Consider the following 16,265-nt stretch of genomic DNA (forward strand, 5'->3'; position numbering starts at 1 on the left):
CAGAGGAGATTCACCAGGATGTTGCCGGGGCTGGAGAATTTCAGCTATCAAGAGAAAGAGAAGTTGGTTGGGCTGGGGCTATTGTCCTTGGAGCACAGAAGGCTGATGAGGGACCTGATTGAGGTGTATGAAATTATGAGGGATTTAGATAGGGTAGATAGGAAGAATCTTTTCCCTTTAGTAGAGGGGTCAATAACAAGGGTGCATAGATTTAGTTAAGATTTAAAGGGGATTTGAGGAAAACCTTTTTCACCCAGAGGGTAGTGGGAATCTGGAACACGCTGCCTGAAAGGGTGGTAGAGGCAAAACCCCTCACATTTAGATGAGCACTCAAAATGCCATAGCTTAAAAGTTTACGGACCAAGTGCTGGAAAATTGGATCAGAATAGATAGGTGCTTGATGGCCAACTCAGCCACAATGGGCCGAAGGGCCTCTTTTTGTGCTGTAAAACTCTATGACTCAATGAGTCAGTCGACTGCGGGTTCAATTCCCAAGCCGGAGACTTGGGGACAAAATCTAGGCTGATGCTGCAGTACATTACTGAGGGAGTGCTGCACTTCCAGAGGTGCCAGCTTTCAGGTGAGAAGTTAAACTGAGGCTGCTTTGTTTTTGCTAGTGGATCTGAGAGACTCCATGGCAGATCTCAAAGAAGTGTGGGGAGTAGCCCCCCCCCCCCCTCCCCCCCGCATTCAGGCCAATATGTATCCCTCAATTAACACCACTAAAAATAAAACAGATTATCAGTCGTTATCTCATTATTTATAGGAGTTTGCTGTGCAGAAACTGGTTGTTTCCACATTACATCAGTAACCACACTTCCAAAAAGTGCTTATGAAATACTTTGGGATGATCTGAGGTTGTGAAAGGTGCTATATAAATGCAATTTATTTATTTCGCTTAGCTCTGAACTTGTTCTAATGCTCAGTGCTGGTTGAACGTTAGAACAAGTGTGCCAGTGAGCAGAACAGATTGGAATGTTAGCTGACCACTGAGCCAGGGATTACAGTTTTAGAAGCCCAACACACAACTAAGTTGACCAAACCAAAACCAAAGCCATTTGGAAGGCCTCAGTTTCAAGTACACTGCGGGAAAGATCTGACTAGGAGTGGGGAGCAATGTGTCGCCACTGAATTGTGTACAGTTATGGTCTCCTTATCTAAGGAAGGATATACTTGCCATAGAGGAAGTGCAACAAAAGTTCACCAGACTGATTCCTGGGATGGCAGGATTGTCGGGTGAGGAGAGATTGAGGAGACTGGGTCTGTATGCTCAAGTGTTTGAAAGAATAAGAGGTGATCTCATTGAAGCAAGCAAAATTCTGACAGGGCTGGGCAGGGTAGATACAGTAGGATGTTTCCCATGGCTGGGGGCAGGTCTAGAATCAAGAGACACAGTCTCAGAATAGAAAGTAGGCCATTTAGGACTGAGATGAGGAGGAATTTCTTCAGTCAGACCCTGTGGGCCGGGGAGGCTCAGCCACTGAATATGTTTAAGACAGATTTCTTGATTTTAAAGATATCAAAAGATATGGGGTTCAGGTGGAAAAATAGTAGTGAGGTGGAAGATCAGCCATGATCTAGATGAATGGCGGAGCAGGCACAAGGGGCACAATAGTGTACCCTTGCCATTTCCTATGTTCCTATGATCTCCAAGGTTTGACTGATTGTCCCTTTTCTCTCCCAAAACTTTGCTAAATTACATCATCTTTTTTTTTAAATTTAGAGTACCCAATTCATTTTTTTCTAATTAAGGGGCAATTTAGTGTGGCCAATCTACCTACCCTGCACATCTTTGGTTTGTGGGGGAGGAACCCACGCAGACATGGGGAGAATGTGCAAACTCCACACGGACAGTGACCCAGAGCCGGTGAGGTACCCTCAATAATGATGCTTCGAGTGTAAACGGTAAAGAAGGCTTTAATAGACTAAGAACTATGCTAGAGCTGAGACATGTGCTAACTGCTGCACAGCCCACAAGGCAGCCCCTTATGTATGGTTCACAGATGGGCGGAGCCAGGGGCGGAGTCCCCAGGGTTCCAAGCCCGGTCTTAAAGGGGACATCACCATAATAATGATGCTTCGAGTGTAAACGGTAAAGAAGGCTTTAATAGACTAAGAACTATGCTAGAGCTGAGACATGTGCTAACTGCTGCACAGCCCACAAGGCAGCCCCTTATGTATGGTTCACAGATGGGCGGAGCCAGGGGCGGAGTCCCCAGGGTTCCAAGCCCGGTCTTAAAGGGGACATCCCCATACATGATGACAAGGCAGTAACCGTTCATCACAGCCGGGATCAAACCCGGGACCTCAGCGCCGTGAGGCAGCAGTGCTAACCACTGTGCCACCATGCTGCCCTTCTAAATTACATCATCTGGACTGTTTTTTGTGAAATTTTTTATTTAAAACAAATTTGTAACATTTTCAGAGAGAAAACAGGCCCGATGCAAAGAGCCTTAACATAGTGAAAACAAACAGTGGGAAAGAATAAACATGTTAATAAAGCACTTCCCCTGTCAGCTCTGTTTGCCATGCCCCACGTGTTCAACTAAACTAACGTGGCTCTAAACCCCCCCCCCCCCCACACACACCAATAACCCATTAACCTGATTGTATCTCACCCTGCCCTTTCAAGTCCCTTAACCAGCCCCTAGCCCATCCCCCTCTCTGCGGCCCCAATCTCCCGCCAAAAGGTACCAAGCGCAGGGCCCCCTTTGCAGGGCCCCTCTCTCTACAGCAGCTCCCCGCCCCCCCCCCCCCCGATGCTATCCCCAAAAACACCCTACACAATGCGCCCACCAGCCCCCGTCCCGGCTGGAAGCTGTGGTGTTGGGTGTTCTAACACACAGAAGAGCCAACACAGTTGCATATGGTACAACACTTGTTTATTTAAACTCACTATTTACAACTTGGTCTTTGCACTCTGCACGTGGGGGGCTCCCTGCTTGTGGTGTTTCAACAGCTCTTTCATGCTTCCTTCTCCCCAGACCTACTGACCTCCAGGTGTCGTGCTCGTGCTTTTTATGTGGTTGGTGTTCTTGTCTGTGATTGGTTGTGGTGTTGTGTACTCTGATTTGCCTGTTAGTGTGTCCATCATGATGTGTGTGTTTGAATATCATGACATCCCCCCTTTTTACAAAGATATGTGCCTACGTGGTAATAAATATGATCGTGACGTGAGTGCATCTAAGAGTGTGTGTGTGTCGTGTGCAGCATGTGTCTATGACGGAACTATGTACATGGGGCGATGTCGAGTGCGTCACATGAATCCAGTTGTACCATAACATAACAGAAATTCGAACGAGAGAAGAAGAAAAAAAATTTTGAACAGTTGTCCAGTCAGACGACATCTGGAACGATAAACAACAACAGGTTATCATGTAAAATTGTCCAACTTATTAAACATATGAACTGTATTATAAGTCCATTCTAATGGGTTTGCGACGAATTCGGGTTGACCGCCTTAAGGGTGGATCAAGAACCACCGGCTGCTGTGCAGGCATGGCCATGGGTGGCGATGGAAAGGGCGTGATGTGCGGCAGCTCCACAAAGTCATCCTCGGAAGCCTGTTGAGGATCTGGCGTGTTGTGTGGCTGTGAACGTGGAAGTCGGCGAAGGGCGCGCCGATTGCGGCGACGCACGGAACCATCCGGCATGCGAACCAGGAACGAGCGGGGAGCCACTTGTCGGAGGACTTCGGCCGGTGCTGACCAGCCACCATACGGTTGATGGACGCGTACTTTGTCTCCGGAGGACAGGGGGGGCAGGTCCGTCGCTCGTGTGTCGTACCGACCTTTCTGGCGATCACGCTGCAGTTGCATGTCCCGAAGAACCGCCTCATGGTCTGTTGTCGGTGCCAGGACGGAAGGTACCGTCGTCCTGAGGGAGCGACCCATTAGTAGCTGCGCTGGCGAGAGGCCCGTGGATAACGGGGCCGATCGATAGGCCAGCAAGGCAAGGTTAAAGTCCGATCCGGCATCAGCCGCCTTGCACAGGAGCCGCTTTGCGATGTGGACACCCTTTTCAGCCTTCCCGTTCGATTGTGGATGCAGAGGGCTGGATGTCACATGAGTGAAACCATATGCTGCGGCAAAGGACGACCATTCACGGCTGGCAAAACAAGGTCCATTGTCTGACATGACAGTCCTTGGAATGCCATGGCGAGCAAACGTTTCCTTGCAGGCCCCAATGACTGCGGACGACGTCAGATCATGGAGAGGCATGACTTCCGGGTAGTTTGAGAAGTAGTCTATAATAACAATGTAATCTCTGCCGAGCGCGTGAAATAGGTCAACACCCACCTTCGCCCAGGGGGACGTCACCATCTCGTGTGGTAGAAGTGTTTCCGGAGGTTGCGCCGGCTGAAACCTCTGACAGGTTGTGCAGTTGAGCACCATGTTGGCTATGTCTTCATTAATACCCGGCCAATATACTGCCGCCCGGGCCCTTCGTCTGCATTTTTCGACACCCAGGTGGCCTTCGTGTAGTTGACGAAGAATCATCTGGCGCACACTGTGTGGAATGACGATCCTATGCGATTTCATAAGGACCCCGTCTATATTGGTGAGATCATCTCGCACATTGTAAAACTGGGGGCACTGCCCTTTTAGCCACCCTTCCGTCATGTGGCGCATCACTCGCTGCAGCAGAGGGTCAGTCGCCGTCTCTGCGCGTATGTGGGCCAGACAAGGATCATCAGCTGGCATATTTGCTGCTGTCAGAGTCACGTGTGCCTCAATTTGACGCACGAACCCCTCCGCATCTGGTGGTGTGCTCACTGCTCGGGAAAGAGTGTCCGCCACTATGAGTTCCTTCCCCGGAGTGTAGATCAGTTCAAAATCGTACCTCCTGAGTTTGAGTAAGATGCGCTGGAGGCGAGGAGTCATGTCGTTCAGGTCTTTGTTAATGATGTTGACCAGGGGGCGGTGGTCAGTTTCGACCGTGAATCGTGGCAGGCCATACACATAGTCGTGGAACTTGTCCAGTCCAGTTAACAAGCCCAGGCATTCTTTTTCGATTTGCGCGTAGCGCTGTTCGGTAGGGGTCATGGCTCGTGAGGCATACGCAACCGGGGCCCATGATGACGTGCTGTCTTTTTGCAGGAGTACCGCTCCAATACCAGATTGGCTGGCGTCTGTTGAGATCTTTGTAGGGCGAGTCGCGTCAAAGAAGGCCAGCACTGGTGCCGTGACCAGTTTGTGCTTGAGCTCCTCCCATTCCTGCTGATGCGACTGGTGCCAGTTGAATTCCGTCGATTTTTTTACGAGATGGCGCATGTTTGTTGTATGAGAAGCCAGGTTGGGAATGAACTTCCCAAGGAAGTTGACCATGCCCAGGAATCTTAAGACAGCCTTCTTGTCAGCCGGTCGTGGCATGGCTGTGATGGCGCTAACCTTGTCTGCATCGGGACGGACCCCGGACCTTGAGATGTGGTCCCCGAGGAATTTCAGCTCCGTCTGGCCGAAAGCACACTTCGCACGGTTGAGACGCAGGCCATTTTGCCGTATGCGGGTGAAGACACGTCGAAGACGATGCATGTGTTCCTGCGGAGTGGTGGACCAAATGATGATATCGTCCACATATACACGTACCCCTTCGATGCCTTCCATCATCTGCTCCATAATGCGGTGGAATACTTCAGATGCCGAAATGATGCCGAATGGCATCCGGTTGTAGCAGAATCTGCCAAAAGGGGTGTTGAATGTGCATAGTCTTCGGCTGGCCGGGTCCAGTTGGATCTGCCAGAATCCTTTGGACGCATCCAATTTAGTGAATATGTTGGCTCGCGCCATCTCGCTGGTGAGGTCTTCTCGTTTTGGGATGGGATAGTGTTCCCGCATGATGTTGTTGTTCAGATCTTTTGGATCTATACATATACGGAGCTCGCCAGAGGGCTTCTTTACACAGACCATGGAGCTGACCCATGGCGTGGGCTCCGTGACCTTGGATAGGACCCCTTGGTCCTGAAGAATCTGCAGTTGTGCCTTGAGGCGGTCTTTGAGAGGCGCAGGAACCCTGCGAGGTGCGTGAACGACAGGGATGGCGTCCGGTCTGAGTCGAATCTTGTACGTGTGTGGCAATGTCCCCATGCCTTCAAAAACCTCCTGGTTGTGAGCGAGGAGGGAATGGAGATTCGCGTGGAACTCAGCATCCGGGAAGTCGGATATCTCATCTGGAGAGAGAGACATGATGCGCTGTACCAGGTGAAGGACCTTACACGCTTGTGCGCCCAGTAACGAGTCCTTTGATGAGCCCACAACTTCGAAGGGGAGTGTGGCCGTGTACCCCTTGTGAGTCACCTGTAGCTGGCAAGATCCTACGGACGGGATAACGTTCCCGTTATAGTCAACCATCTTAAGCCGGGATGGTGTGATGAGTGGTTTGACCTTCATGGCCTGGACTGCAGAGTAAGCAATCAGGTTGGCGGATGCGCCGGTGTCCAGACGGAAGGCGACGCGCGATCGGTTGACCGTCAGGGTGGCACACCACTCATCGTCTGGATTGATGGCATTGACCTTGTTGACATCAATGACGGCAACTCTGAAGTCATCCTGGTCATCTGCATCACTTAACTGGAAGTCTTGATGCGTGGGCTGGACGGTCCTGACTCGTGTGCGAGGTTGTCGAGGATGCGCCGGATCCATGGGTTGAGCCGCACGACAGCGGGCTGCGTAGTGGCCTATCATGGCACATCTGTTGCACTGTTGGTATTTTGCAGGACATTGCCCTTTTAAGTGTAGACCTCCACACTTGCTGCACGTCATGACGTCACGGCGTTCGTTGCGCCACTGCGCATGCGCAGTGCGATCTTGCGGTGGGCGCGCCTGCGCAGTGCGTCCCTCGTTGTGGCCGTTATTCTTGGCGCGCACCTGCGCGGGAGACCGCGAAAAGCGCGGGAAGCGGCCGCTGTCGTCCGGGCCGTGGGGCGGGAAGAAATCGACGGCCTGGATGCGTTCAACGTCGTGGGCGGCCTGGCTTGCCGATTCGACGGCTGGGGACCCCCTCCGTGCCAACTCGGACGCCTGAAATCGGGCAAAACGGCAGGTCGCATTTTCATGGAGGACACAGGCTTCCACAGCAGACGCTAAGGTGAGGCTCTTTATTTTAAGAAGCTGCTGGCGTAGGCCACTGGAGGCAACGCCAAAAACAATCTGGTCCCTGATCATGGACTCTGTGGTGGTGCCGTAACCGCAGGACTGCGCTAGAATCCGGAGGTGCGTCAAAAAGGGTTGAAAAAGCTCCTCCTTACCTTGCAGGCGTTGCTGAAAGATGTATCTTTCGAAAGTTTCGTTTACTTCAGTTTGAAAGTGCTGGTCCATTTTGAGGATGACCGTGTCATATTTGGCCTGGTTTTCGCCTTCCTCGAACACCAGTGAATTAAAGACATCATTTGGGTGGGGGCCTGCGTAGAAGAGGAGCATTGCAATCTTCGAATCATCCGAGACATTCTGTTTTTCGGTGGCACGGATGTACAGGTCAAATCGCTGCCTGTAGAGCTTCCAGTTGGTGCCTAGGTTCCCCGTGACTTGCATCGGCTGCGGTTTGCCGGTGTGGTCCATGTCCAGAATGGCAGGTTGGTAGGCAGGTATCGATCCACTCCTGTACCATGTGGTGTTGGGTGTTCTAACACACAGAAGAGCCAACACAGTTGCATATGGTACAACACTTGTTTATTTAAACTCACTATTTACAACTTGGTCTTTGCACTCTGCACGTGGGGGGCTCCCTGCTTGTGGTGTTTCAACAGCTCTTTCATGCTTCCTTCTCCCCAGACCTACTGACCTCCAGGTGTCGTGCTCGTGCTTTTTATGTGGTTGGTGTTCTTGTCTGTGATTGGTTGTGGTGTTGTGTACTCTGATTTGCCTGTTAGTGTGTCCATCATGATGTGTGTGTTTGAATATCATGACAGAAGCAATCTTGGATAGAACATTACAGTACAAGATAACTTAACAAACTGCCGCCACACAAAAGCTCTGTGAGCCCAGAGTCCTTTAGTTCAAGTCCAGCTTCTCCTTTTAATAAAAGTCCACACCTAGTCAGAGCAAGTTAGGTTAACACACCGCCGCCACTGTACAGCACTGAAAAAACTAAGTGCCCGTTAGTTCAAGTCCAGCTTCTTTTCTTTAATAAAAGTCTAAACCTGTTGTGGTGTCTCAAAGTAGTAATGGAGTTCCTCAAACGTCACCCAAAGCTTCGCAGGATACAGCATTCCAAACCTCACCTCCTTTTTGTAGAGGGCTGCCTTTACCTTGATGAATCCTGCACGCCTCTTGGCCAGCTCCGTTCCCAAGTCCTGGTAGATGCGCACCTCGCAGTTCTCCCATCTGCTGCTCCTCTCCGCCTTGGCCCATCGCAGCACACGTTCCTTGTCAGCAAGCCGGTGAAAGCGGACCACCAAGGCCCTCGGTCGGTCGCCTTTCCTGGGCTTCCTTGCGGGGGCTCTATGCGCCCCAGCCAACTCCAGGGGTCAGGGGAAGGCCTCCTTCCCCATCAGCGCCTCGAGCATACCCATCACGTATGCACCCACATCCGACCCCTCGCAGCCCTCGGGGAGGCCAACGATCCTCAAATTCTGCCTCCTGGCTCTGTTCCCCAGCTCTTCAAGCTGCTCCTGCATCTACTCTGGCGGGAGTTCAACTCTTCCACCTCATGCTCCTGCTCTGCCACCATGTCCGCCTGGCTGGAGAGCTTCACCTCGACCTCCCTGAGCGCCTTCTCCTGGACCGCCTGCGCCTCGACCATTCGGTCCATTACCGCCCTCATCGGGTCCAACGTGTCCCTCTTCAATTCGGCGAAGCAGTTCTTAAAAAACTCCATCTGCTGCTCCCTTGGCCAGTGAGCCTCCGCTCCCTGATCCCTGCCGTCATCTGGACTGTTGAATGACATAGTAAATGGTACACATAATATAGCATGACGCATTGAAGGAGAAATACACGCGGAACAAAAAAATAGGAGGGCATGTTGATGGGGTTAGAATAAAGAGGGTGTGAGGAGGCTGCATGGACGAGTTGGGCTGAATGGCCTGTTTCTGTGTTGTCAGTTCAATGCATCTCTGTGTCGTAACCGGTGTTCCTTTTGTTTTCTCCCAGGTTAAGTCACTGTGTTATTTGTGCCAACCATGCGTGTGATCATATCGCTGGCGTTCCTGGTCGTAGCCTCCTGGGCCAAGCCATTTCATCAGACACAGTTACTTGACTTCATGCTGGAGGATGAAGGATCTGGTTTTCTCCCTGAAAGTGAGGGGCCAATGTGCCCATTTGGTTGCCAGTGCCATCGCAGAGTGGTGCAGTGTTCTGACCTGGGTAAGCTATGTGATCTCAAACTGCTTCAGTCGTGGGGACTCCTCTTTCCCATTGTCTTCACGTTGAATAAAACATGTCAAATTCTCATCCTTGTTTTCACGTCCCTCCATTTCCTCACCCTTCCTGACCTCTGGAACCACCCCCGAGCCTCCAACCCTCCGAGATTTCTTTGTTGCTCTTATTCTGGCCTATGAGCGTCCCCGATTTTAATCGCTCCACCTTTGATGACTGTGCCTTTGGCTGCTTAGGCCCTAATCTCTGGAAATCCCCCTCCCCTCAAACCTCTTGGCCTCTCTCATCCTTTAAGATGGTCTTCAAAAAACCTACCTCTTTGACTGGAGTTTTGATCACCTGCCTCAATCACCCTTTCTGTGGTTCAGTGTTTTTTTTGTGAATGCACCTGTGAAACTCCTCGGGCTGTTTTATTACTTTTTAACATTTCAACTAGTTCTTGTTCGATGGGATGAATGGTTCTGATAGACTACTTATGAGGAAAATTCTATTGCATGGGAACCAGTGAGAGAATGGGTATCTGTAACCAGAGGACTCACTTCTCAGGTAATAATCAAAAGAAATGGACGGAAAATGCGGAAATCTTCCTTTTAACACGCGTGTTTGTGATCTGGAATGCACTGCCTGAAAGGGTGGAAGCAGGTTGAATCGTAACTTTCAAAAGAGAATCAAATTTATACTTGAAAAGAAAAAGGAAATGAAGGGCAACGGGAAACGAGCTGGGGTGACCGAGTGGTGTGAGATGAAGTGGGCTTTCAAAGAACTAACACAGGCATGGTGGGCCAAATGGTCTCCTCTCTGTGTTAATGTTGGAACTGTGCTGCGATAGACCACGGGCACGATTCTCCACTCCCACGCCGGTTAGGAGAATTGCCTGGGCCGCCAAAATTTCCGGGGACGCCGGTCCGACGCCCTCCTGCGATTCTCCCAAGCGGAGGGAACGGCCCGGTCGAGTTTCGCGGGCCGCAGGCTGGAGAATCGCTGGAGACACCGGCGATTCTCCGGCACCCCCGCTATTCTGAGGCCCGGATGGGCCGAGCGGCCAGGCCAAAACGGCGGGTTCCCCCCGGCGCCATCCACACCTGGTCGCTGCAGTCGTGGGCGGTGCGTGAACGCTGGGGGGGCGGCCTGTGGGGGGGGGGGGGCGAGGGAGGATCCTGCACCAGGCTTTACCTGGAATGTGGGGTGGCCTGCGATCGGTGCCCACCGATCGTCGGGCCGTCCTCTCTGAAGGAGGACCTCCTTCCTTCCGCGGCCCCGCAAGATCCGTCCGCATCTTCTTGCGGGGCGGACTTAGAGAGGACGGCAACCATGCATGCGCGGATGACGCCCGTTATGCGGCGCCAGCCGCGTCATGTATGCGGCGCTTTTACGCGGGCGACAAGGCCTGGCGCGTGTAGATGACGCGGCCCCGATACTGGCCCATTGGCAGGGCCTGAATCGGTCGGGACCGCCGCAGTTCCGCGCCGTCGTGAACCTCGACGGCGTTCACGACGGCGCGGCCACTTCGGCGTGGGAGTGGAGAATCCCGCCCTACATGTTTTAAGTTGGTAATTGAGCACAGTTGGGGAAGGGTGAGGGATCATTGTAACAGTATATAAACCAGTTCAGTCCAGGCGCCTGGGGGCAACTGGGTGTGTCTGTGACTTTGCTGTTTTGGAAATAAACTTGCCTTAAGGTACAGGCGCATTCTTCCTCAACATACCATTATTGGAATTAGCGCTCTGTTGGATGATTGTATGGTTTGATGATGTTCTCGAGTACTGAGGATGGAAATGCTGAATTTAATCATCTGATGGAGATTTGTAAGTCTGGATTAAAAGCAGAAAATGCTGGATAAACTCAGAGGTCTGGCAGCATGTGGAGAGAGAAAGAGAGTTCATGTGTGAGTCCTTACCTTTATGCCACTATCAACACTCTTTAGTCATAAATGATACCTTTAATGCACCCTTTGCCCAATGTCCATGACATCTTTGGCTTAGCTCCAACCCATCCCTTACCTTCTATGCTGTCCTACTTCCCTTTCCAACTGTATAATTCAACGCATTTCTATCCCTCTTCAGTTCTGCAGAAGGGTCAATGAACTCAAAACGTTAACTAAGTTTCTCTCTCCACAGACGCTGCCAGACCTGCTGAGCTTTTCCAGCATTTTCTGTTTTCATTTCAAGTTTCCAGCATCCACAGTATTTTGCTTTTATGTAAATCTGGATATATGGGGCGAGATTCTCTGATTCTGAGGCTGTGTTTATGCTGTCGGAAAAGCCGTCGCGTTTCTCGACGGCATCAACATGGCCTCAGGGTCAGCAATTCTGGCCCCTACAGGGGGTCAGCATGGCACTGGAACGACCCATGCAGCTCCAGCTGCTGATCCCGGCGTCAGATGGGCGCCGCCGGTCTGTGCATGCGCGGTGGGGCCAGCGCGATTGCTGCGCATTCGCGGTGTCTCCCTTCTCCACACCGGCCCCGACGCAACATGGCGTAGGGCTACAGGGGCTGGCGTGGAACAAAGGAGGCCCCAGCCCGGGTTGGACAACCCCTCCCCTCACAGGCCTCCCCCGGACCCTTCCACGCCGAGGTCCCTCCGGGTAAGACCAGGTTAGAACGGTGCCGGTGCGACTCAGGTTTTTTGGTGCGGCCGCTCGGCCCATCCCGTGCGGAGAATCGCCGGGGGGGGCCCCGTAGAGCAGCCCCCGGCTGGCGCTGTGCCGACGCCAATGGTACCGTGCTGACGCCAATGGCGCCGAATCTCCGCTCTGCGTACTGTCGTCGGGGCGGCGTGGCGCGATTCACACCGGTCGTGGCGATTCTCCGGCCCGGCCCCGGGCTGAGAGAATCCCGTCATGGTTTCATGATATGGACTGCAGCTCTCAATTTGCCCTTACGACATTGGCTTCTATTTTCCAGAAGAGCCCCATGTAATAGGCTTGTCGGCAAAACTGAAGCTGTTGGAATAGAGGGGACAATTTGCATGGACACCAATTTGGCTGTCTGACAGGACAGAGACAGTCCCCAGTGATTGGTTGTGTTTAGGACTGGAGCAAGGTATATAGTGGGTTTCCGCAGGGGTCGGTGTCGGGCTTGTACTGATAGTCTTTTCCTGATTGGCCGTACAAGACACAATTTGAAGATTTGCCAATGACACAAAAACCAGAAGCATTGTGAACTGTGAGGAGGATAATGATAGACTTCAAGAGGACATAGACAGGCTGGGGGAACAGACATACACATGGCAGATGGAGTTTAGTGCAGAGAACTGGAAAGTGATACATTACCGTGAGGAGACCGAGAAGAAGCAATATAAAATAAAGCCTCCATTCTAAAGGGAATGCAGCAGCACAGGGACTGTGTGTACATGTATACAAATCATTGAAGGTGGCAGGGCAGGTTGAGAAAGCAATTACGAAGGTATATAGGATCCTGAGCTTTATACACAGGGGCCATGGGATACAGAAGCACTAAAGTTATGATGAAAAGTTATAACTCAACTGGAGTATTGTGTCTAATTCTGGGCACCGCATTGGGTTTTAGATCAATGTCGAAAAACTTGACAACAATAGTTCTTGGTATGAGAAACCTTAGTTACAGGGGCAGTTTGGAGAAGCTGGGGTTGTTCTCCTTGGAGAAGAGAGGAAATTCACAAACCAGAGGCCATCGGTTTGAGATGATCTGCAAGGAAAGCAATGACGGCAGGAAGAAAGCCATTTTCACGCAGCGAGTGGTTAGGGTCAGCAACGCACCGCCTGAGAGTATGGTGGAGGTAGATTCAATCGGGGCTTTCAGAAGGGAATTGAATCATTAACTGAAGAGAAAACATTTGCAGGGATCGTGGTAAAAAGCAATGCAGTGGAATTGGCTGAAGAGCGTAGTCACGGACACCACAATGAATGGCCTCTTCTGGGCCATGACCATTCTATGGTTTTTGCTGCTTTAGGATATGTATTTTCAATTTAGATGCCTTGCTTTGAATCCTAACCCCACAATCTTCCAAACTTTGCTCCTCTCACAAGTACTTTTGCAGGTTTTTGACTGCCGTGTTGAATATCACGTTGTATATCAAAATTGTGTTACCTATTACAAAAAGGAACAAAAGAACAATAAAGAACAAAGAAAAGTACAGCACAGGAATGGGCCCTTCGGCCCTCCAAGCCTGCATCGACCATGCTGCCCGTCTAAACTAAAATCTTCTGCACTTTCGGGGTCCTTATCCCTCTGTTCCCATCCTATTCGTGTTTTGTCAAGATGCCCCTTAAAAGTCACTATCGTGCCTGCTTCCACCACCTCCTCTGGCAGCGGGTTCCAGGCACCCACTACCCTCTGTGTAAAAAGCTTGCCTCGCACATCTCCTCTAAACCTTGTCCCTCATGCCTTAAACCTATGCCCCCTAGTAATTGATGGGCTGTTCCCCCCGACAGTATCCAAAGGGGTATACCTGTTCGAGAGGGGGACAACCACATGGGATTCCTGCACTGACTGCCTGCCCCTTCTGGTGGTCACCCATTTCTCTGCCTGCACCTTGGGTGTGACCACATTTATATAATTGCTATCTATGACACCTCCCGCCACCTGCATGCTCCTAAGTACATCCAACTGCTGCTCCAACCGAACCATGCGGTCTGTGAGGAGCTCCAGTTGGGTGCACTTTCTGCAGATGTAGCCACCCAGGACGCTGGAAGCCTCCTGGACCTGCCACATCTCACAGTCAGAGCACTGCACCTCTCTAATTGACATTGCGTTAATTAATTCATAAATTAAATTTTAAAAAAAATTTAAGTTACTGTTAACTATATGTTTCCTAGCACTAGATTTCTACTATAAATGTAAATGCTAAATACAGTACTCTCCGATCTCTGGCTTAGATACCCCTCCAAATTATGATTAAGTAATTAATTAATTATGTTTAATTAGTTTAACAATGTTTAATTTTTAAATTCAGTGCAGATTCTCTATCAGCCAACCATGTCACAGCTTTTCTGTGACATCACTTTTCAGTCCCCCCCCCCCCCCCCCCCCCCCCCAGTTGGATCACTCAGAATATCAGAATATCTATCACTTACCTGTTCCCAAGCTGCTCCCTGGCTCTCTCTCGCTCCCGAAGATGAAGGCCGCTGGAATCTGGGGGTAAGATTCTATATCACCTACCTTCCCAGGATGCTCCCTGGTTTTCTCCCTGCTTCCCGGAATGCACTTTGGATCTCTCTCTGCTGATTACCAGTTACAAAGCCAAACGAAGGAAACAGAACAAAAAGGGAAACAGCACCCCACTCCCACTCCGCGCCAAATTACCACACTGCCCAAATTACCAAGTTCCAATTCCCACTCTGGCTGTGTCTCACTCACTCAGGCTAAATACAGGGCTAACTCTTCTTCAACATTAGCTGACAACATTTGATGAGGGAAGCCATCAAATGTTTTCTGGAAGCCCATTCAAATAACATCCATAGACATTCCCTTGTCCCCCACTTCAGCCATCTCGTCAAAAGATTCAATCGAATTCGTCAGGCATGAACTACCCTTTACAAATCCATGCAGGCTCTCTCTGATCAGCTGATGTGCCAGCTGACTGGAGGATGAGGTTTCAGACGAGAGTCTCAGATGAAAATGTTTATGCATGGTCAGGTGGTGTTGAGGTTTGGGTTGCCAGCCACGTGTACGTAGCTTTGTCCCAGAGAAGCCAGCCTCTGGTTCTCAGGCCTGAAGATAACAAGAAAAGCAGATTGCCTCAGAATGACAGCATTGTGGGTTCTGCCAGGGCAGTGGGTGTTCACTACCCTGAGAAAGCCATGTGCCAACTCCATGTGGCCGTAATTGCAAAGTTTTGATCATCAGCTTTCATGTAAGTTAACAAAGGTTTCTGAGAAAGGTAGGTGGCCTGGGTAAATTAAAACAAGGTGACATTTATAGAAGAGTTCATGAGAAAGAAAGATTTGGGTTTTAAATAACATGGGCGGGATTCTCCACTCTCACGCCGAAGTGGCCTCGCCGTCGTGAACGCCGTCGAGGTTCACGATGGCGCGGAATGGCCCCGGTCCCGACCGATTCAGGCCCTGACAATGGGCCAGTATCGGGGCCGCGTCATCTACACGCGCCAAGCCTTGTTGCCCGCGTAAAAGCGGCGCCGCATAGATGACGTGGCCGGCGCCGCATAACGGACGTCATCCGCGCATGCGCGGGTTGGCCGGCTCCAACCCGCGCATGCGTGGTTGCCGTCCTCTCTAAGTCGGCCCCGCAAGAAGATGGGGGACGGATCTTGCGGGGCCACGGAAGGAAGGAGGACGGCCCGACGATCGGTGGGCACCGATCGCGGGCCACCCCACATTCCAGGTGAAGCCCGGTGCAGGATCCCCCCTCGCCCCCCCACAGGCCGCCCCCCCCAGCGTTCACGCACCGCCCACGACTGCAGCGACCAGGTGTGGACGGCGCCGGGGGGAACCCGCCGTTTTGGCCTGGCCGCTCGGACCATCCGGGCCTCAGAATAGCGGGGGTGCCGGAGAATCGCCATTTTGGGTGTCTCCGGCGATTCTCCGGCCTGCGGCCCACGAAACTCGACCGGGCCGTTCCCGCCGCTTGGGAGAATCGCGGGAGGGCGTCGGACCGGCGTCCCCGGAAATTTTGGCGGCCCAGGTGATTCTCCCAACCGGCGCGGGAGTGGAGAATCGCGCCCCATATATTTCATGGGATGTGGGCATTTATTGCCCATTCCTAAATGCCCTTGAGAAGGTGGTTGTGAGCTGTCTTTTTGTACCGCTGCAGTCCTTGTGTAGGAACACACACAGTGCTGTCGCTTCATTGAAATGCCCTCGCTGCCCTTTATCGTGGAGCAGAGGGATTTCCTGCATGGGATGCTGCTGTGCACCATTCACCTCCTTCCCTCGCCTGCCATCCAGACATGCCCTGGAATGCTTTCTTGCCATCCGGCGATGAAGGTCTTCGGTGGAGAGATCCCTACGCTGGAGT

At 51.6% G+C, this 16,265-nt stretch overlaps 1 protein-coding gene across 1 annotated transcript in view; it reads left to right on the forward strand.

The window, feature by feature from the left end:
- The window catches only part of dcn (decorin), a 73,256-nt gene that overhangs the window by 22,007 nt on the left and 34,984 nt on the right, over positions 1-16,265 (forward strand). Inside the window, exon 2 of the mRNA XM_072484945.1 lies at positions 9,087-9,299. Coding sequence (XP_072341046.1) covers positions 9,116-9,299 — 184 coding nt within the window. The 5' untranslated portion in view covers positions 9,087-9,115. The remainder of the gene's footprint in view (positions 1-9,086; positions 9,300-16,265) is intronic.

This window comes from Scyliorhinus torazame, chromosome 19 (genome assembly GCF_047496885.1).
Source record: "Scyliorhinus torazame isolate Kashiwa2021f chromosome 19, sScyTor2.1, whole genome shotgun sequence".
In the NCBI taxonomy this organism is placed as follows: Eukaryota; Metazoa; Chordata; class Chondrichthyes; order Carcharhiniformes; family Scyliorhinidae; genus Scyliorhinus; species Scyliorhinus torazame.